This window comes from Arvicanthis niloticus, chromosome 7 (genome assembly GCF_011762505.2).
Source record: "Arvicanthis niloticus isolate mArvNil1 chromosome 7, mArvNil1.pat.X, whole genome shotgun sequence".
Lineage (NCBI taxonomy): Eukaryota > Metazoa > Chordata > Mammalia > Rodentia > Muridae > Arvicanthis > Arvicanthis niloticus.
The window spans coordinates 36978592-37001259 of NC_047664.1; the positions used below are offsets into that span (position 1 = coordinate 36978592).

The following is a 22668-nucleotide window of genomic DNA, read 5'->3' on the forward strand; positions in this document are numbered from 1 at the left end:
GAGTGGGAACAAAGGCTACTCAGGCCTAAGCCAGGAGAATGAGGACTTTTATGGCCTGATCCCTTCTGTCAGTTCCAGAGAGGTGCCCCAGAATCTTTCCCCAGAACAGGGCAGACAAAAGAGTGAACAGGGCTGGCTAGAGGGGAAGCCTCGGGAAAGCTGGAGACCATCCAAATGCACAGCAGGCACAGAGAGCAGGAGGCAGCGCCCGCTCTGGACTCTGGGTCCCTGAGTGTACCAAGGAAGCAAGCATCTCACAGGACAAACCTGGACCCCTCCAGAAGAGCTAGCAGGAGGGATGGGGGAAACTGGAAAATTTTGACACAGGATGTTGGGAGAGTCCACAGGGTAGGAGAACCTGATTAGGTTGACCTGGGAGGACAAACCAGTTAGAGAAGGTTGCAGGGGCAGATATAAGGGGGAGACAAGCAATTAGATGCAGGGAGATGTGTGGATATAGTCTGCACCTTTGAGTACTTCATAGAAATTTAAGAAAAAACAAACCCATGCAGATCTCAAGTTGGGACAATTAAAGAAAAAAGAAGAGGGACAGAAGGATCCACTTGCTCCTGGGGATGGCTAGGACTCCCCCAAAGCCTCATTTGGTTCATGGGGCACATGGAGCTCCTTGGGCCAGTCCAGCAGGCGATGGGCCATGAGATACAGCATTGCCCTGGTTCTTCTGGGACCAAGGAACAGGCCCTTGCTAGCTGACCAGCATTCTGTTTCTGACAGCTTGCTCACTAAGGGTCTGGGGAGGTGGATTAAAAATAGATTCCAGAATTGTCTCAAATCAGCTGGCAAAGCGGCAGCCAGATGGTGCACATTCCTGCCTGCAAGGGGTGAACTATTTTGAATATGGGAAGGCTATTTTGGAGTTTTAATTGAAGCACAGAGCTGCCTCCCCAACACTGAACATGAGTCACAGCCAGGAGAACCCACCTGTGATGGGGAAGGTCGAGAACCTGCTTGTTACACAGACTGTGATGTCCAGACCAGGGTGGCCTGGCCTCACTACCCTAGGGACCTGAAGGGGACCAAGAAGGAGTGATAACAACATTCACCACAGGGGCTTTACCACATGGCCTCTGAACTGACCCTCAGTACTTACAGCCACAGGGGTCCTCATTCTTGATTCTTGACACCTAAGACGGTTAGGTATCTTCCAAACTAGTAACCTCTGGTTCAGGCAGATGGGCCTGTGTCAGCACAACTCCCTCCTGTCTGAGAGGTTACATTCAGCTAGGGCTTCTTGTATACGTAGGCCAGGAAACTACTTACTCCTCTGTGCTGGAGGGAAATGGGGGTGTCAGGACCCTCCTGGTCCCAGTTTGTCTACTGGCTCTGACCAAGTGGGAGCACTGATGGAGACTATGTATCTGCCAGTTCCTTCCCGTCCACCACCTTGAGCTCCCAGGCCATTAAAGGCCGGATATCCCCAGTAATTCAGGGCCACAAGAGGATCAGCGTGGTAGCCAGGAAGCCTCAACTCCAGAATCCCAGGGAGAATTTTACCCAGGAGTTGCAACACCAAAGTACTTTTATAGAACAGACATTGGATGCACAGGATAAAAGGCAAATCCCAGCAGGTCCTAGCCTAGTCCCATGTGGAAACAGCCTTTCCTCCCAATGCCCCACCCTGCACCCTTTTGTCCAGGGTTGTTGGATCTTATTGTATGGGCTGGTGGCTGAAGGCAGACTCAGCCACACAGACTAACCCTCCCTCTGGACAGTTAGCTGCCTCCCACCTCCTATTTGAGCCCAGTGGCTATCCACCCCAGCTGCCAGGAGTCCTCTGGTACCTTCCTCATACCATAGAGTAGGGAGATTGAACTTTAGAGTGGACACTGACACCCAGGCCCAGCAGGGTTCTCACTACACAGACCCTCCCATGAGTCTCATAGGCTGTCCGGGCCACACATAGGCCAGGCAGAGGGCCAGACAGGCTGAAACCCATGACCGCTGCTCCTGGTTGTGTGAGGGTCTGTGAGGTCACTGGCAGGATTAGGATTAGGAACAGCAAAAGCGATTAGAGCTTGCCCTTCCTTAGTACAGCGGGCAGAGGTTTCCAGGTCAGAAACTGTATATCTCATGGACACCTGCTAAGAAGGGAGGGGGAGTCCCCAGAGAGTGGGCAAGGCCCAGGTGGAAGGCCTGCCATCTTAAAGACTTCACTCTACTTTGGGGGTAATTCAATAAACTCCATGCCTACCCCACAGGAAGCCTGGTGCCCTAGTCTGCATCTCTGTCCCTCAGGCATAGCCATGTTCCCCATCACCCTTTCACAACCTGGGGAGTTGGAGGAAGGAACAGTGCCTGGAAATTGAAACCTGATCCCCATCCCGAGGGACAGTTGACCCAACAGCCATTCATAGGCTGTACAGGCATCCCAGAGTCAGGTCCTTCATCCCACAAGGATGCTGAGTCTCAGAGGCATGGGGAATAAACAGGACGAGAAACAAGGCAGTGCCCATGTGGGACCCAGACACCGCTCTGGCTCCCAGCTGGACTCCATCTGCCTTACCTCCAAGGTTTCAGGATACAAGCCCATGGGTGTGACCCAGAGGGACTTTGGGTCATCCCATCTCCTCCTGATGGGTAGGAAGGAACTTTCTGGCCCTAGATATAGCAGAGCAAAGCTTCACAGGAAATGTGACCATGTCCAGCCTTGGCAGGGTTAGCCATGCTTTTCCTACCCTGCCCCCTCCTTGCTCCCCCACCCTTCCCCTTTACTGGGCCCCAGGCTTAATCCAGCTTAGTGAACACATCCCTGTATGCACTGCCCAGCTCAGCATTCCAGGGCAGCAGAGCCAGGCTGGCTCCTGTCTCTCCACAGTGTGGCCAGCATGAGGCCTGGAGAAGGCCAGTGGCAGCCGAGAAGACCCTGGGAGCTGGGGGTGGAAACCAGGTAGGTGTGTTGGGGCAAGAAGGGAATATGGGCTTGTGATGTTCACAAGCAAGCAGGGCAGCCCATCTGTGCAAGGAGCCCCAACAGTGCAGTAACAGCCTGGGTCCTGCCATTGAGCTCCTCGATCCAGAGAGGGATAGAGTCAGCCGTGACACTCTAGGACAGGCATGTACCCACTCTACCCACATATGGTTCAGATGAGGCACAGCGGTCTGTGGGGTGTCTGACTTTCTGTCTGTCTGTCCTTCTGCACCCATGGGCCCTGTGGTAGCTTCAAGGTAGATGGAGGTCACATATAACCAGGGTATCTCCAAGCAATCTGCAGCCCTGTTGAGCCAGCCCCACTCCCCCAGCCAGGCCTGGGACCTGCCCTTAAATGCTACTCCAAATATCTTTGTTAGTGAGCATTCCCCAGGCTCCATGTCCACCCTTGGAAGACCAGTGGATCCCACATGGTGTGTGGCGTCAAGAGGCTTGGGGACATGTCGGTAAAGATCCAGCTTCACAGCCATAAGCTAGCAGCGCTGGCTCTATCCCTGGAAGACATGCACAGAGACTCAGACCCCATTCCTGCACACACCTCCCTGTGGCTATGGACGAGCCTATGTTTTCCCCAGTGTTTGTGCATGCCAGAGAAAAGGCTACCTTAGTACTTATGCACACATCTCTGAGCTGAGCTAGGCCTGCCAAGTAAGGGATCAGGATCTTGTGGGAGCATGAGGGTAGCAGCTCGCAGGTGAGCAGAAAGGCTGGGTATGTGGTGAGGCATATGAGGACTGGGGAGGAATGCAGCCCAGGGGATGGGTGGGGGAAGATGCTTTTTGTTTGTTTCTAGAAAGCCCACACTACAGGGCCTCGGCTGCCAGTTTATGGGATTTGTTACCTCAACCTTAGACTGTCATCTGATGTTGTTTGCCATGTGTCTCCTTTATGGGTCTTGTTTTCAAGCTCATGAGTTATGTGAAAGAGACCAGATAACTCCTCTGTGTCGATGCTCATTGGCATGGCTCAGGAGCCCTGGAGAAGTGGTAGAAGGTGATGGGACACTGTGGAGTGGGGCTGAACAAGGGCGGAGGTGAGAGGCCTTCTGCGGAGCTGCCAGGATCCCCCCACTAGGAAGAACCTGGAATGATGGGGGCATCCTGTAGCTCTCAGCAACAGGGCTCAGCACATTCACCTTGTACAGGCCTCCTGGTGGGAGGCGGCTCCTGTAGATAGGACAGATTCCAAATCCCAACCTGCTTGTTGACCTGGGCAGCACCTTCTCCGGGGGCCTCAGTGAAGAGACAGCATGAAAGAATGTGGGGACTCAGCCCATCAGGCCCCCACTGGAGATGAGAGTGCTTTCCCCCAAAACACTGCACGCTCTGTTGAGGTCCCCTCTCATCTCCCCTTCTGTGACGCCAGCCCAACAGTGTCAGGGCTTCTCTCCATAGCCAGCAACCATGGCAGGGACCAACAGCAACTGGGGCCAAACTTAAGGCTGCAGGGAATGACTGACGGGGATGTGGGTCCAGTGGGAGCAGCAGCAAAGGTAGACATTAGACTGACTCTGGCTGGCTTAAGGACCTGGGTTCCAGACCTGGCCCTGTCACCTCTAATGGTCTCAGGGCCTCAGTCCTATCACCTTGGTATTAACAGGGTGGATATCTCTGCCCACTCACCTCGCAGGGCTCCTAGGAGAGTCTGGAATGATCCTGCATTGCCCAGAAAAACATTCTACACCCACTTTACTGCCCCTTGTTACTGGGACAAAATGAGCCAAAGAGAGGTACCTTCTGGTGTAGCCTCTGGCCCAGCTGCTGCTCTGTCTGCTGTCAGGGGTCACATGAGCACAGGCTATGTGGCCATTGTTGTCCAGTCCCCCAGAGAGGACATGGGCTGAGAGGCTTTGCCAAATTCCATCCCTTCAGTTTCCTGGCATTTTCCACCCTTCTCTCCTGGTCTCCTTGGGTAGCTCATGCTGTGTCTCCAGGTCAGCTTCTACCTCTTAGGTGGGAAGTACCCTGTCTCCCACACCACACATCATAGGTCTTAGCAGGGAGATGATGGTGGGGAGGGGATGTCTGGAACTATGCCTGTAAACAGAATGACAAGGCACTCAGCTCTCAAGCAGTACACTGGGTCCCTGACAGGAAGCCAGGAAGGCCACCAAGACTCAGGCTGTCCCTGTGTCCCTGTGTCCCTGTGAGACAGCTGAAAACAGGAATGGCTCCTGGTGCAGAACTATGGGGAGCCTGCCCACCTTGGAGGGGCTAGTCGTCGGTCCATCCCTGCAACCCAGAGGAGCCGCTGGGACACCTCTGATCCTTACCCATTTTTATCAGGTTGAGCCCCAGCTGAGTATTCACTGGGCTCACATGCATTCTACAACAGTCACTGACATTCAGGAACCCCATGGGAAGAGGGTTGGTACAAACAGAAACAAGTTTAGTGGCATGCAACTGCACAGAGGCCAGCAGCTGAGCGGACCTGGCTTTAGCAAAGCTAGGTGATTTCCCCAGGCTGAGTTGGAGGAAAGAGGAGCCCAGGGAGTGAGGGCATGAGCAACTGGTGCCTGGGCAGATGCAGCTGGTATCCTACAAGATTGTATCTAGAGAGTGCTCCGAGTCACCACAGTCCCTCCTGACAGACCTTTGAAATGGCACTGCATTGCTTCACATCCCATGAATAGCGTGCAGCATGCATGACACCCAGTGGTCTGGTGGGTTGGTGCAACAAGGTAATCCTGGGGAGGAAACAGCTGAAAGCACTTGAGCATCTGCAGGCCCAGGAGCTATGCCCCTTCTGCTGGACAAATACAGTGGTCCCAACCCAACCTCACTCCCTCCAGGGATAGCTGAGGCCAGAGCTTTCCTCTCCCTGTAATGACAGGGACATGATGATCCAACCTTGCTGCATACGAATGCAGCAGAACCACCTATGGATGTAAAAAGAGCCTGGATGTCATAATAGGTCACTAACTTAAGAAAACTTAAAAGCAGTAAGTTGGTTAATTGGTCAACTTGACACAACCTAGAATAAGTCAAAGAAAGTCTCAATGTCTACGTTAGGTTGGCCTGTGGGCATATCTGCAAGGGACTGTCTTAATTGATATGGGAAGATCCCAGCCCACTGTGGGCAGTACCATTCTCTAGGCAAGGATTCATGAGCTGTGTTAGAAAAGTGGAGCTGAGCCAAGCCAGCATGTAGCCATGCATGTATTTATTTCTGCTCTTGACTGTGGATATCTGACTAGCTTCCTATAGATCGCACCACTGTGACTTCTCTGCTCTGATAAATCATAACCTGGAGTTGTAAGCCAAATATATAAGCCCCCTTTCCCTAGGTTGTTTTATGTTTGGCATTTTATTACAGCATGAGAAATGAATAAAACGTGTTATGGCAGAGCATGGTGGCTCACACCTCCCATCCCATATACACTGGAGACAGAGACAAGCTGATTGTGAGTTCCAAATCATCCTGGACTATGTAGCAAGTTCCTGGCTAGCCTCAGCTACATAGTAACACACCCCCACAACCCCAAAAAAGGCAAAGAGGTATGTGATAGGTATGATAAAATGGCTTGGTGAAAAAGTTCCACCCTTTGTTCTATGTGTATGTCATATGTCACTGGAGATGGGACCTAAGGCCTCTGTCACTAAGCTATATCTCAGCCTCTTTATGCTGTTTATTCTGACAGTGTCTCACTAAATCACAACCCGGCCCCAAACTCTATACCCCAGGCTGGCCTTGAACTTACATTCCTTTTTCAGTCTCCAGATGGATTCCTTTTTCAGTCTTCAGATGGAGTTACAGGCCTGCACCACCATGCCCAGCTATCCTAGTTCTTCTCAAACAAGACTCACTAGCCTCTGAGCTGGGAGTGTGTGTCTTGCCATCCTACTTGACCAAAGACAGGGAATAGTCTGTGAGACTAACCCTACCTTGGATGACTCTGGGGACCTAGAACTCAGTAAGGATGTTCCAGCAGAAAGCAATAGGGAAAGACAGTACTATAGGTTGGGCATGTGCCAAAAAGGACCCTGGCTGGGGCAAGCTGACCAGGCCACAGTGTAAGGCTTTCACTGCCATTGGTCTTTCCCAGGCCTGTAGGGACTTCCTGGAACTAGCCGAGACTCACAGCCGGAAATGGCAGCGGGCTCTGAATTATGAACAGGAGCAGCGTGTCCACTTGGAGGAAACCATTGAGCAGTTGGCCAAGCAGCACAACAGTCTTGAACGGGCCTTCTGCAACACCCCTGGCGGGCCAGCCAGCTCCAACAAGAGCTTCAGCGAGGGTGTGTGTGTAAGCAGGGCTGATGGGCTGGTGGGTACATTCTAGCACTGCCCTCATCTTCTCCTTCCCAGCTGCTTCTACTTTCTTTTTACTATATCTCTCAGGCCCTATAAACCTGTCCCTTAAAGTAACCTCATGTGGGCTTGTCCCGAGTACAGACCTCTGTGGTGCTGTATGTCCCCTGCCTATCACTAACTGGCAACATCCCCCACCCACCATGTCTAAGTTCAAAGTCCCAAACTTTGAAGTCCAGTGAGCCCAGCTGTTCTCTGAGGCAGGGTTGGCCAGGTGTCAGGTAGCTGCCTACCTAACAAGGTTAGAGTTATCACAGGTGCCCTGGGCAGAAAAGCTGGGCCACTGGCAGGCTGACCAAACATGGACAGATCAGGCTTCTGGAAGGAAGTGTCTGAGCAATGATGAGTTGAAAAGAAGATGCCCTATCCTCGCAAAGCAAAGTCAGGGTGGCCATAGTACAGGGTGACCAGGCTCAGGTGTCTGAAGTGGATAGGTAAAGCTGTCAGGATAGAGGAGACTCTGTCAAGTGGAGGCTGGGCACTCTATGAGGCTGCAAACTGAGCCTCTTTGTGTGTCCAGGAAGCTTCTTGACTTCCAAAGGAGAGAACAGTGAAGAAGATGAAGATACTGAGTACTTTGATGCCATGGAAGACTCTACATCTTTCATCACCGTAATCACCGAGGCCAAGGAAGACAGGTAGGATGCTCTGAGCAGAGATGGCCACTGTAGCCTGGGAGGGTTTCTGTAGCCGCCCGCGGCCACAAGTCAACTGGATTCACCTGAAAGGGGGGCTGGGAATGAAAGGGGAAGGAGGGCAAGAAGAGATGAGGCCAAGACAAAGTTCTCTGATCAAGGCCCAAAGCTTTAATGTTCAGCTCTCAATTTAAAGGGGAAGACCCAACCCACAACCCCTCCTGGTTTCAGATGGGTGGGATAATCCATAGTCAGTTCCAGGTCACGGCCGGAGATGTCTCAAGGCAAGCCCAGGGGCAGTTCTGCTGTGTTCCAGGCAGCCAAGGTGGGTAACTCCACCTAGATCCTGTCACTTGACCTTGCCGTGGCAACCAAGGTCTCTCAGTCCTGCTCATGGTTGGGGGAAGGTACAGGTTTCTGGTTCTTAGGGCTACACCTGGCCTTTTGGCCATCTGTACACTTGGGTTATTCTTTCCATCTCTGGAAAGATAGTATTAAATAAAAATGTCTGAATAGTTTGCTCCTGGAGGTTTAGCCAGGGTACTGGCTGGATCGCTTCCAGTCTGGAGGGAGAAAGTTGGGGAGAAAAGAGCCAGCAAACCCAGCTGCTCAGAATAGTACAGGTTCCTGTCACTCCCTCCAGCAGTGTCATTTGATAACAGAAAAGTCACCCATTCTCATTTTCTATTGCCAAGCCTGTTTCATAAACTCCCACTCATTTGGGCTGTTTTTTTTTTTTTTTTTTCTTTTTCTTTTTTTTTTTTTTTCAGCCCCCGGATTTCCCTGGGCTGTTTCTAGAGTCACAGGTAAACATGTAGTAGTGACCAGAGAAGGTGTCAGACTCTCAGATCCAAAGGAAAGGCCCACAATGTGGCTTGTCTGACAAACAGGTGCAGAAGGAGAACGGGAAGCAGACAGGGTGGGCAGGAGCTGTGCTCAGTGGGCCCAGGCCGGTGACAAGTGCCAGCCATTCTTTCTTGACCTGAAACTGAGGCCTCCGTGGACCAGCATGCCCCATCATTCCCCATCCCAGTGTCTTCTAGGGTAAGGGCTGTCTGATTAGCAGTATGTGTTTAGCTCAGAAACTGTTTCCTAGGAATATCAAATTTAAAAAGAAAAAATAAAGAGAAAAAAATCTGGGTGTGGTGGCACACCCCTTTAATCCCAGTACTCAAGAGGCAGAGGCAGATTGATCTCTATTTAGTTCAAGCCAGCCTGGTTTCCATAGGGAATTCCAGGCCAACCAGGACTACAGAATGACTTCCTGGGTTGTTTGGTTTTGTTTTTTTAAAAAAAAGGTTACAATATTAGTAGCACTTTAAGTCCAGGGCCATCTGAACATCCATCCACTCCAGCAACATCGCTCCATATGACTCTGCAACTAGGGTGGTCCTGTTTCTCCGAGGGTTCTGGGCTCCCTACGATCACTGGTACATCCTACCCATCTCCTGGGCCACACTCCCCATCCATAGGTTCCTAGAGCCCGAGCCCCTCAGTCTCAGTGGCCCTGTGGTTGTAACAGCATATCCCACAAGTAAGAGGAGAGGAGGGGTACGTCAGACCCATTCCCTTCACTTCCCAGTGTGGGAAGCAGAGAAAGGTACATTCATCTGTGGGATAAATGGGTCCACGGGCTCCTACAGGGCTCTCCCAGACACAGTGCTCCCCACTTGCTTTCTCCTTGGTCCTGGGTACAAGGACTCTAGGCAAGGGCTTTCCTGAGCATCGAGTTCCAGTGGATGGGACTTAAATGCTGAGAGTAACCATGGTGGATTTAGCCTCTCCAGATCACTGCCTGGGTCTCTCCACCCTCATCTCCCGTCCCATAACAGGCATGGATAAGATACCTTTGGGCTGTCCTTGTGCCTCAGCTGTCTGGATACAGGGTGGGCAGGGTTAAAGACAGTTGTCAATAACTCAACTCCCCTTCATTTTCTTCAGAAAGCCTGAGAGTGGACCTGGGACGACCTCTACAGACTGGACCTCAGCAGATAATGTATGTGAGGTGGGAGCACACGGGAGCCAAGGGTGGTGGGTGCCTCAGCCTCAGGGGTGGGGAGTATCAGCACTATGAGTGTAGGGCTACCTTTAGGTCCCAGATCTGCATCCCCTGCAGCAGGCAAAGGTGGCCTCTGCCTTTCTCACCAAGCAGTGTAACATCGTATGACTTAATGTCAGTTCTTGGAGGATCGGGGGCAAGTGCATGGACTTAGGGGACCAGTGGAGCTTGGGAGTCTGCTGACACACGTCTGTTCCTCCGGAAGGTATTAGATGGTGCCTCATTCATGCCCAAGGATACATGCAAAGTTAAGAGGCGAGTCCGCATCCCTGACAAACCTAACTATAGCCTTAACCTCTGGAGCATCATGAAGAACTGTATTGGCCGAGAGCTCTCCCGAATCCCCATGCCGGTAGGCGCCCCTGGGGAGGAGTCGCTGGGGGCTCCTGGGATCAGGTGCACATGAGACCCTGGGGGGTGGCACCTGAGGGGTGTGTGACTGATTCTTTTGTATTCTTTAGACTATTCCATAGAGAACAGGGACCTTCAAACTGTGAGGGAAGCAGCCAAAGCAGAATTCTGTGTAGTTAAGAGCTGAGGGTATCCCAGAAGGCCCCATAGTGCCCCCACTTGTTCTCACATGGAAGATAGGAGTGGTAGAGAGAGATAGGTTTTAGGAGCAGGTAGTCCTTCCTGCCAGGGGCTGTCCTGGGACACTCTTGGCAAATGGAGACTCAGCAAGGCTACTCAGCCATACAAGGGTATCCTTCTAACACCAAGATGCAGCGGCATCTTCACCAAGGAAGGGCTCCCCCCTCATTAGCCAGTTTTACTGTGTGACATGTGAATGAGTTCTTTTATGTCTCTGGTCTCTGTGTCCACACTGCCCAGCTGAATCACACACACACACACACCCCTGGAGAGTAGAGTAAGATAATGTTATCAAGGAAGACTTGTCTGAGGCTAACGGGGGCAACCCCCACTCATCCTGCATGGTACAAGAGCCCTCTACAGAACACTTATTCCACGGTTCCAAACAGGGAGTACCAACAGCCCCCATCGGTGGACCCCTGGACCCACTGTTTCTGGCTTTGAGCCTGGTGGTCCAGCTCTGGGCACATGGTAGCCTGATGCCATGGCTTTCACAGAGTTGGCATCCTAGTGAGAGAAGGGGACAGTGTATACCATCAGGGTGACACCAAGTGGCATGTCAATGAGGGACATGTGCTGAGGACGGGAAATGGAGGCAGGGGGTGCTGGACACGGAACCTCACAGTGACCGTGCCACCAGCACAGGGCTGTCCTGTGGTATCTAAGAAAGGCAGGGACACTCTGATGACCACAGACCTGCAACACCCACAGGTGAACTTCAATGAGCCCCTGTCCATGCTCCAGCGACTTACAGAGGACCTCGAGTACCACCACCTGCTGGACAAGGCGGTAAACTGCACCAGCTCGGTGGAGCAGATGTGCCTGGTAGCTGCCTTTTCTGTGTCCTCTTACTCCACCACGGTGCACCGCATCGCCAAGCCCTTCAACCCTATGCTGGGGGAGACCTTTGAGCTGGACCGTATGGAGGACATGGGCCTGCGTTCCCTCTGTGAGCAGGTACAGTCAGCTATTCATCTGGCCAGGTGGCACTTGCCGGGCTTGTGGTCAGAGCAAGACAAATGGGGTACAGCCTGTGTCTAACTGGGTAACTGGGCCCCTTGTGGCAAGTTCAGGTGCAGAGTCTCCTAGACACAGTGAGGGGCATGGAAGGAGAGCCTGGTGAGACAGAGTTGGGTCTGATGATGGGAGGGGGAGGGAAGGACTAATTCCCCAGTCAGGGATTAGTGGAGCCAAAATAGAGGGTAGTTTACAGGGGTCACTAAGGAGTGTAGGCAGGCTAGAGATAGCCAGAGGCCTGGGACATGCATATTGGGGAAGACACATCCCTGGTCAATGTCCCCTCTATCCTTTCCCCATGAAGATAAGTCAGCTCTACACATCACATGGCAGCCAGATGCTGAACCAGGCAGCCTTTGAGTAGAGGGCCCTGCACTGCTCTGAGAGTCCCATAATCAGGCAGAACTCTGAAAGCTGCCTGAGCAGGCTGCAGGTTAGAGACACTCCAGGGCCCTGCAAGGACTTGTCAGGTGACAGCGGTAACCAACACAAGGTTACAGTGGCTGAGTGTGAAACGGGAACAGGAAAATGCACTGACACTTTAGATGTGGGGCTGGCTTGGGGATCTCAAAGTCCTTGGCCTGAACCCTGAACAGTGGTGAGTGCCCGAGAGGCTTCCCGGTGTGGTTCAGATACTGAGACACAGTGGGGACTGGAAGACGCAGAGCTCTTGTTGTTTGGGGTGAAGGTAGGGCACAGGATGTTAGGCAGAGTGGTCAGTTGGAGGGCTTGGTGGTGCATGGTGGTGGAGTACGCATGGTTAGGCAGAAGGGAGAGGGCAGATGGGAAAGAGAGACAGTAATCACGGGAGAACACTGGGGTCACTGAAGCCCTGAGGGGAGTTTGGGGATAAGGCTAGGTCATGCCATGAGGCACCCTGTAAAGTAAAGAGTCTAGGGCCAGACAGCCTGGCAGTTGTGGAATAAGGGTGGAGGTGGAGCATGAAGAGTTGATAGCACTGCCATTCTAGATAGGAAAAGAGCCAGCAGACAGGAATTTGGGGGCCAGGGTAGCAGTCATGGGTGTTCTGTGCTGTAACAGGAAGTTCTGTGGTACTGGGGGCCAATGGCAGGACACTGATAGGACTTCCACTCTGAAGTGAGGCCAGATTCTTTCCAGAATATGGTTCTACCAATCTGTCCCTCACCTATTTGGGGCTAGCCTGAAGTATAACCTACCAGGCACATGGCATCTTAGTTACTTCTATATTGCTGTGATAAAATACCTTGAAGAGAAGATTTAATTGGGCATGCAATTATGGATTAGTGTTTACACCACAGAGTCGGAGTTTCCGATGGTGGAGGAAGGCAGGGAGCCGTCAGAGTTTCCGATGGTGGAGGAAGGCAGGGAGCCGCAGAGTCGGAGTTTCCGATGGTGGAGGAGGGCAGGGAGCCGTCAGAGTTTCCGATGGTGGAGGAAGGCAGGGAGCCGCAGGACTGGAGCAGCAGCTGAGAGCTCACACCTTGATCCACACGCATGGGCAGAAAAAGAGCTAACTAGGAATGGCACACCCTTTTTGAACTTCAAAGCCTCCTTGAACAAGGCCACACCTCCTAATTCTTCCCAAACAGTTCCAAGCATTCAATCATAGGACCCTAAGGGGGTCATTCTTCATCAAATAGCCACATGTGGTAAGGGTTAAATGCGGTGGGCACAGAAACCCTCAGTAAAGCAGCCCTTCCAGTTCCCGGACACAAACTCTGCTTCCCCCACCCCACCATTTCCCAAGAGCCAGGCAGGGGCTTCTCACCCATTCCACACCTCCATGGGCTGGGCAAGCCCAGGATGGCCACAAACAGGCTGCTTGTCCACTCAGGATACTATTTTTCCTGGAGAATCTGCCTTGCGTCAGGGTCACTAAGAGGTGCAGTGGACTGCCCTCACTTCTGGGGGACAAGGGGTGGAGCCATACATCCAGCACATTGGGCAGGCTGTCCTCCCCTGGCTGGGTCTGTGTCTAGCTATGCTCATATCCAGCTGGTCTGGTCCCAGGTGAGCCACCACCCCCCATCTGCTGCCCACCACGTATTCTCTAAGCATGGCTGGAGCCTCTGGCAGGAAATCACCATCGCCAGCAAGTTCCGGGGGAAATACATCTCTATCATGCCACTTGGTGAGCTGGGGCTCAGGGCTCCCTGGACGGGAGGGAAGATGCTGTTCTTCAGAGTGAGGGCTTTGCCCATCTGAAAGCCAGCTATGATCCCCAAGCAGAGTTTCATGGCCCCCTGCCCACTGATCTCTTAGCCTATACCCTACTCCATCCCTCCAAAGCTTTGCAGATATTCTTCTGGTTCTTGACTGTGGGTCTGTGGGTGGCCTGGCCAGAGCCCACATGAGGGACCCATGACCTCTGACCTGTCTGGCCTCCAGGTGCCATCCACCTAGAATTCCAGGCCAGTGGCAATCACTACGTGTGGAGGAAGAGCACCTCCACCGTGCACAACATCATCGTGGGCAAGCTCTGGATTGACCAGGTCAGGGGGTCCTTGGGGAGGTAGGGCCTATAGCCCAGGGACTGACCACTGACCACCACCTGCTCTCACTAGTCAGGGGACATTGAGATTGTGAATCACAAGACCAAGGACCGGTGCCAGCTGAAGTTCGTGCCCTACAGCTATTTCTCCAAAGAGGCAGCCCGGAAGGTAACTAGGGCCACTGGAACTCCCCACGGGCCCAGGACAGACTGTGTGTTTATATGTCCTGCCACTATGTCTACAGGTAACTGGAGTGGTGAGTGACAACCAGGGCAAGGCCCACTATGTGCTATCAGGTTCGTGGGATGAGCAGATGGAATGTTCTAAGATCGTGCACAGCAGCCCCAGCTCTGACGGGAAGCAGAAAACCGTGTACCAGACGCTGCCAGCCAAGCTGCTGTGGAGGAAATACCCACTGCCGTGAGTCAGGGCGGGACACCGTCTTTGGGGAATAGGGGCCAAGAGAGAGGCAGAGAAGAGGGCAGGGAAGAGACTGGCACAGGGTCACCCCTGCCCCACCCGACAGAAAGCATGGAGGTTCAGAGAATCCCTTCTAGCCAGAGAACAGGGTCAGGAGGCCGCCATCCCAGTGCAGCCGGCAGCCCAACAGCTCATGGGCATGAAGACTGTGGTGGCAGCGAATCCTGCGTAGACACTAAGCAAACGGGCCGGTTAGAGTTCTTCCCTGCAGTGCCACAGAGAAAATGGAGTTTGACGACAACGCACAGGAGACTGAGCGAGACACACAGTGAAGACAAAAGAGAAATCTACGAATGACTGAAACTGAGGATCCCGAGCAAGGTTCAGTAGGGCAAATGTGGCCTCAAGGATACAAACTCCAGAGGTACCTGCAACTCCAGCACTCAGAAGTTTGGGGCCAGCCTGAGCTGCATAATGAGACAGCTTTAGCTGCGCAGTAAGACAGCCTGAGCTGCAGAGTGAGTGAGATAGCCTGAGCTACTTAGTGAGACTCTGTTTTGTCAAGAAGCCAAAAGAGAGAAGTAAAGTAGGAAGGCCTACTTCTTGGTCACCCCAATGAGTCCCAGAGCACCTCCTGAATTGTGACTAGACTCCCTGAGCTGCATAAGGTCCACAGCAGGGCTGGGAGCGGTATCTGGCTAGCCCAGGGTTCCAGAAGGAAACAGACACTGCTGGAGAGAAAACAGCAGAGAGTGCTCTACATCTATTAAAGTAGCCATTTCCACCCCTACCCGCTTTCAGGTCATGCATGTCAGGTTGGCCTGGGACTTGCTATGTAGCCCAAGCCTCAAATTTGCAATCCTCCTGCCTCAACCTCCCAAGAGCTAGGATTTCAGTCATGTGCCACAGTGCCTGGCCCCATACAGCCAGATTCTTAGAAAAATACGTGTTGAAACCCTGCAATCCCAACAACTGTCTTCAGCCACATCTGGAGTCTAAAGTCAGCAAGATGGCATCTTCCAGGTGCTGACAGACTGGCATTACCGATGACTGGAAGAGAAGGGATATAGCCATCCCTCAGTAACCACCAAACCAACAAGTTTTCCTGGACTCACAGGAGGAAAGAAGCAAATAAAAACAGAAAGGAGGCAGAATAGGTTAACAAGGAAAGCCGCTCACTGAGGCTGGAGGCGTGGCTCGGTGGCAGAGCACCAGTGGGAAGCCGCTCACTGAGGATGGAGGCGTGGCTCAGTGGCAGAGCACCAATGTGCTCAGCATATACAAGCACGTGTTCAGTACCAGCACAGAAGACCTTGGGTCAAGAGAGTCTATAGAATGAAATGGTAAAGATAAAGAAAATGTTCATTTAGAACTTGCTATAGTCAAAACAGCTGAAGGCAGGAGGATCAGCAGTTCAAGGCCAGCCTGAGCTACAAACCTTGCCTCAGGGAAAAAAAAAAAGAAGACAGTGTTTCAAGAATTTTAATTTTTTAATTTTAATTTTCTTTTATTTTAAATATGGATTTCTATGTATGAGGCTAGAAAAGGGGTGTCATATCACTTGGGACTGGGGAGTTATAGGTGGTCATGAGCTGCCATGTGGGTTCTGGGATTGAATTTGGGGCCAGTGCTCTTACCCATGGAGCAGCCCCTCAGTTTATTTTAAGCAATAAGGAAGGCCAGAGAAAAGACCTATCCTAAGTCTCAGGTCTTGGAGGTTGCAGTAGAGTAGACTAGTGTGCGCACTAGAGAGTGACCCTCAGAGGTTTTTGGATCTCTGAAACATGACAGCGGCACAGCAGATCCTGTAGAAAGAGAAGACTGAAAGAGTCTGGTAATGGGACGTTTATGGCCAGCCGCTACACAGTGAATTTGAGGCCAGCCTCAGCTACATAAGACCCTGCCTCAAAAGGAAAGAAAAAAGTGTGAAGAAAGGGTACATGAACAGAGGGAGCCCAGCCACGGCGCCTGTACTTGGCAAAGGGTTACTGCTAAGAACAAAGATGGCATTATGATACAGCCTTTAATCCCAGTCACTCAGGAGGGAGCTCGGAGTTCCAGGCCAGCCTGATCTGCTGGTTCCTAGCCAGGTTCCTAGGCAGCTAGAGATAGAGAGTAAGATCCTGTTAGTTTCTGTTCTATCCCTGTTAAGAGACAGCTTATAAAAGCAAGCATTTCGCTGGGGGCTTGGTTACAGGTCTAGAAGGTTAGTCCATTCCCATCATGGCAGGGAGCGTGGCAGCATGGAGGCAGGCACTGGAACAGTTGCTAAGAACTATATCCTGATCTGCAGGGAGCAAGGATGGGGAGAGAGGGGAAATGAGCAGGAGAGGAAGATAGACTCAACCTAGCTGAAGCTTTTGAAACCTCATAGCCCACCCCCAGAGACGCACTTCCTCCAACAAGTCCACACTTTCCAATCCTCTCCAGACAGTTCCACCAACTGGGAATCAAGTATTAAAACACAGACCTATGCATGGGGGCATTCTCATCCAAACCACCACAACAAAACAAAACCCCAACTAACCAAATACACATACACACACACACACACACACACACACATGCACGCACACACACGCACAGAGGCTGGGTGCCAGGGTGCTGCTTACCTATAATTTGAGCAGAGAGTGCCGAGGCACGAAGGTCTTGAGCTCAGGGGCAGCCTGGACTGCATAACAAGATCCTGTTTCAGAAAAGAAACACAGAAAGAGGAAAGAGGGCTGGAGTTACAGCTCAAGTTAGTGATAAAGTATGATTAGCATTTATGAGGTTCCCGGGCTGAATCCCTAGCACCCAAAATAAGTAAGAGTATTTTATCATGCAAATAATTTAAGAGGGGGAGCAGTAGCTCACAGCTATAATCCCAGCATCCTGGAGGTGAAGGTGGGCAGGTCAAGCTACAGAATGCAAGGCTGTCCTAAAAAACCAAAGTAGGAGCAAGAAAGGTGTGTCTCTGCTCTTGTGGACAGCCTGGATTCGCTTCCCAGAACCTGTATTACAGTGGCTCACGGCCACTGTAACCCCAGCACCAGGGGATCTGTCCATCTGGCTCCCCTGGGTATCTACTCTCACATATGCAGAACTCACATGCAGACACACACATTTTTAAAAAAAAAAATAAAAATAATAATTTAAAATGAACACAAATAGCTTCTGTCCAACAAATAGAGCAAAATAATCCAATGGGGAAATGCACCAGAGCCATGACTAGAATTTCACAGCAGACCATGTGATTAGTTGTAAAAAACCACCACACAGGTCAGTGAACGCAGCTCAGAGGCAGAACTCTCGCCTAGCATGCACCCAGAGGCTCAGCAAATCGGCCTTTTAAAAAAGCCTAATAAAGGCCAGGTGTGGTGGTTGCACACCTTTGATCCTAGCACTCAGGAGGCAGAGGCAGGAGGATCTTTGTGAGTTCAAGGCCAGTCTGGTCTACATAGGGAGTTCCAGGACACCCAGGGCTCTGTAGAAAGAAACCCTGTGTCAAAAAAAAAAAAACAAAAACAAAAAAAAAAACAAAAAAAAAAAAAAAAAAAAAAAAAAGCAAAAAAAAAAAATAACTCAAAGCACTACAAAGCACCATTTTGCATTCATTTGCTTAGCAAACGAAGGGGCCAGGGTTGGAGACTCAAACCTTCCACACCTCCATAAAGCATTCTCTGAGTGGGAGTGTGCGTTGGTGGAGCCAGTCTGGAACAAGCCAGAGCCCAGGTCTCAAAGAACACCCCTTCCCCCGCCCCGGCATGCCAGTCTCCTGTAGATAGAGAAAAGAATCTGTTTGTTTGAGGTCCAAAAGAGGACAGCGAGCAACAAGGAAACAGAGGTCACAGAGTTAGCCTGACTCTGAATCCTCCTGAACGACACTGAGTGAACAGTGAAAGTACACACATAATCCTGTGTTCTATCACCTTCAGGCTGTTCTTACGATATAGCTGAAACAAACATGCACTTCTTGTTTAGCCTTAAGTCCCATCCCCAAGATATCTCATGGTGTATACAGGACGCTCCAAATTCCCCAGCATTCTGGATAAGAGTGCAGCCTGACATGTTAAATGCTTCAGTCTAGGTATAAAATTGAGGCAAGTTTTTAAACTCACAACTAATCTACAAAACATGTATCTTGAGGAAGAAAGTAAGGAGTGGGGCTGGAGAGATGGCTCAGCAGTTAAAAGTACTAGCTGTTCCTCTAGAAGACCAAGGTTCAATTCCCAGCACCCACATGGCAGCTCACAACTGTAACTCCAGTTCCAGGGATTCGTGGCCCCAGGCACACATGTGGTGTGTTTATGCATGCATGTATGCACATGTATACATGCAGGCAAAATGCCCATACACATAAAATAATATTTTGACTAAAAGGATGGAAGGGTCTATCCACAGAAACACTAACCAAGCAACCACACACCCCAGAGCTGAAGGATGTCACAGAGCAAACTACAACAAAACTTAACAGATCAGGAGCACGGATGAATGGTGAGGACCACAGTGGTCACTAGGCACGTGAGGTTCCAATTTGAACAGACCTTGCAACCTAACAGCACAGCCTCAACATGCAGATGCATTGGCTGATAGAAATACTAAAAAAGACCACTATACAATCAACATGGGGCATTTTGATATGCTGCTCTGAATTGTAGGAAGGAAAACAAAAGCGAGGGCTTCAAGTCTGAACAGCAGAAATTACTAGTTAGCCACAGAACACTGTTGCCCAGCTGCAGCAAACCCACATGGGCTATATGCAACTTGTCCATACGCTGGACCACTGGACACACTTCAGAGTACTAAAAATGTACCAGGGGTATTATTTGACTCCAGAGCAATTATACTAGAGGAAAAAAAATCTGAAGAAGAAAACAAGAAACAACAAACAAGCCGGGCGGTGGTGGCACATGCCTTTAGTCCCAGCACTTGGGAGGCAGAGACAGGCGGATTTCTGAGTTCGAGGCCAGCCTGGTCTACAGAGTGAGTTCCAGGACAGCCAGGGCTACACAGAGAAACTATGTCTTGAAAAACAAACAAACAAAAAAGAAACAAAAAACAAGACCTATGATTATCCACTCATGAAATATGCTTCAAACTAATCGGTATGGCAGAGAAAATATGAAAGCCAGCCAGCCAGTGGACCTTGAACCTTGGATAATCACTGGACCTTGGTAAGCGCTAGAACTCAGCTATTGTCATACTTGGAGTGATTGACGTGCAGCTTTGAAATGCGGATCACATCAGAAAAACATGAAATAAAAACAGCGAGCTAAGCATCCACCTCGAGTCAGAAATCAAATGGAAAAACCAGTTCCAGCCGTAGGAGGGAATATTGTATATGATAAAGCAGAAAACCCTAAAGAAGGACATAGTTTTATCTCCAAACAATGATCACAGGCAGCTCCGACCTGGGTGTTCAATATAGGCAAGGCACTGCAGCCAACATGCTGCCTGATGGTAGGGGAAAACCTCTTGAGACACAGATGAAAAGGACAAATCCCAGAGAAGTCCAGTGTAGAGAAGCAGGTGTGGGTGGGTGAGTGTCCCAGGTGAGGGTTGTAGAGGGTGTGTTCCACACAGCTGGTGGGCTCTCCAGGCTGGGTTCCTGAGGAATGAGCAGGAACCGGTTAGGGAAGGGGCCATCCAGGTCTCTCATGCTGCCACATCGTCCCCGCAGGGAGAACGCAGAGAACATGTACTATTTCTCGGAGCTGGCCCTGACCCTCAATGAGCAGGAGGACGGTGTGGCACCCACCGACAGCCGCCTGCGGCCGGACCAACGGCTGATGGAGAAGGGGCGTTGGGACGAGGCCAACACCGAGAAGCAGCGGCTGGAGGAGAAGCAGCGCCTGTCCCGGAGACGGCGGCTGGAGTCCTGCACGGCGGGCTGCGGTGGGGAGGATGGTGAGCGCTGGGACCCAGAAAGTGATGGTGTGGCGGAGGGGGGCAGGGAGGAGTATCCCAGGGTAGGGGGGAAGGTGAGGAGGGGTAATCTTCACAGGGGGGTGGGGGGTGGAGAGGTGAGGAGGGGGCCGTGAGCCCTGGGCATGGCCTAGGCAGCAGGCAACTCACCCCGCCCACTGTGCCTGCCAAGCAGAAAAGGAGTCAGACAGCTATTCGCCTCTGTGGTTCGAGAAGAGGCTGGACCCGCTGACCGGGGAGATGGCCTGCATGTACAAGGGCGGCTACTGGGAGGCCAAGGAGAAGAAGGACTGGCATATGTGCCCCAACATCTTCTGAGCCACTCCTGCGGCAAATACAGGCGCCTGCACTGCCTGCCAGCCTTTTCTTTAATGCACCCAATTTAATACAGAACCCACACACGCGGGCGCACACACACATGCGCGCGCGCGGAACACCACCGCTTTAGAAGGGGTGAGGGCTGACCTGGGTTCTTGCCAGCCCCCAGGTCACCTGTGCCCGTTGTTATCATTGACTTGGGCCCCATGGGCACCCTAGTTCTCAGTTACCACAACTCAGGCCGGCTGGCTGGGCCATGGGCTGCCCAGGTCACTAACCCCAACCCAGGGAGGAAATACTCCACCCCCACCCCAAGCTAGGGAGCCTCCTTTGACTTTTTTAAGAAAAAAAGAAATCTCCATTTCTTTCCAACGATGAGGTTTAGTAAATATTTTTAGCATATCACCTAGAAGACTCACTGTCCTGGCAAGAAGTCCTTTTTTAAAGACATGAGGAAGTCAGGCCCCTTTGAATGGGAAGCACTTTTACCACAGTCAGGCTTTCTATCTGGACTGTCTAAACTCCAGGAGCGCAACACCCACAGAGGCAGCAGGAGCCTGGCTGGCAGGTGCAGCATGGTGTGCAGAGCCCGCAGGGAGAGCAGGAAGGCAGTTGAAGGCAGCCCGTGCCAGGCCTTAGCCATGCTGGGACAGTACTCCAGCCCCAAAGAGGCCAAGAAGGGCTGAAAGGCAGGGCCCTGAGGTGCTTCTTGCCCAAGAATCAGGCCCCCAAATCAGCAATAAGGAACAAACCCTTCATTTAGCCTGGGCTGGTGACAGGCTCCTGACACCTGGCCTCCCGCCTTTCCTTAGGTGGCATCAGGGTGCCTCTCCTCAGCACTCCTGGCATCTTTATTTGCCTAATTTATAGATATGATATACAAATATATATAACATAACTATTTTGCTTAAATTTCTATGATGCGTGAAAGTGAAAAATGATGAAGACAGGCATGCCTGTCTGAGTTTGGCCTCCTGTCGGCCTTGCCCTCTCCTTGTAGCCCTCCCAGTGGCTTCTGCCAACCTTGGAAATGAAACCTGTCCCTCAGACCCTCTGCCTCCAATCCATCTCACTTCAGTTTGATCTGGAAAGTTCCTTGCAGGGCCTTTCTTTCTACTCCAGGCCTGGTTTTGTTTTTTGTTTTGTTTTTTATTAAAAAAAAAAAAGAAAAAGAAAACACCACGTATGAAATGCCTTACAATGCCCACTCTAGAGATGGGATGGGGGAGGGGGGGAGAGTACCAGGTCTCCCTCAGAGCTGGACTGTACCTCTTCCCAGCAGGCTGAGCAAGCACCTTCTTGACCATAATAAAAACCTTGGTTCTGGAGTTTTCCACAGCCCTGTTCCAGAGTCTGTCTGTGGCTGATGACAGTGACAGCCGTGTGGGGGGTGGGGGTGGAGCATGGACGCATGGGGCTTTATTCTGCTCAATTCCTAAGCCACAAGAGGTGAGTCTGGAGGGGGAGGGGGAAGACATGATGGGACAGAGGGAACAACACCAATTACTGACCCAGAGAAAGGGCAACCCTGGAACACCACAGCCACAGTGCAGAACTGGGCCCAGATCTGCACCACAAGCCACCCAAAAGCCACCAGCAGCATCTATGAAACATCCAGATAGAACCCACAGCCCTCTATAAAGGCTGTTGAGTTCCTTGCTGCCTGACAGCTGTGGTGTAGGCCACGGCTATTGTCCTGTTGCCAGGCAACTCAGATGGCTGGCTTCTGAGCCCTGGAGCAGAGGCTAGAGGCTTGGCCTGCTGGCTCCACCTCCAGGTGAGGGAAGTGGTGGTAGTGGGTACAGCAGACACCAGAGCCAGGACTCAACATCTGCCTTGAAGCCCAGCACCATGGGCTCTGACCTGGAGGGGTAACCCTGGGATGGACCTGACTCAGAAGGCAAGGGAGGGGACAAACCATACTGGGCACAGTCCAGAAAGGACAAAGGCCTGCACACTGAAGCAAAGAGAGTTCCAAAGAGTCAG

The 22668-nt window shown here is 51.6% G+C and overlaps 1 protein-coding gene across 9 annotated transcripts in view; it reads left to right on the forward strand.

Moving 5' to 3' along the window:
* Osbp2 (oxysterol binding protein 2) overlaps window positions 1–22020 on the forward strand; it is a 164043-nt gene extending 142023 nt beyond the window's left edge. For 4 of the 9 annotated variants that reach the window (XM_076938230.1, XM_076938232.1, XM_076938233.1 and 1 more), the window contains 11 exons: window positions 6996–7188; window positions 7782–7899; window positions 9838–9901; window positions 10161–10307; window positions 11258–11503; window positions 13556–13676; window positions 13934–14037; window positions 14110–14205; window positions 14282–14457; window positions 20120–20346; window positions 20540–20718. In XM_076938230.1, the coding sequence (XP_076794345.1) occupies window positions 6996–7188; window positions 7782–7899; window positions 9838–9901; window positions 10161–10307; window positions 11258–11503; window positions 13556–13676; window positions 13934–14037; window positions 14110–14205; window positions 14282–14457; window positions 20120–20346; window positions 20540–20682 (1635 nt within the window). In that variant the 3' untranslated portion in view covers window positions 20683–20718. Of the gene's footprint in view, window positions 1–2793; window positions 2909–6995; window positions 7189–7781; window positions 7900–9837; window positions 9902–10160; window positions 10308–11257; window positions 11504–13555; window positions 13677–13933; window positions 14038–14109; window positions 14206–14281; window positions 14458–20119; window positions 20347–20539 lie in introns of those variants that run through there. The other 5 variants (XM_034509032.2, XM_076938234.1, XM_034509034.2 and 2 more) reach the window with 3 other exon arrangements.
* The last annotated feature ends 648 nt before the right edge of the window (window positions 22021–22668 follow it).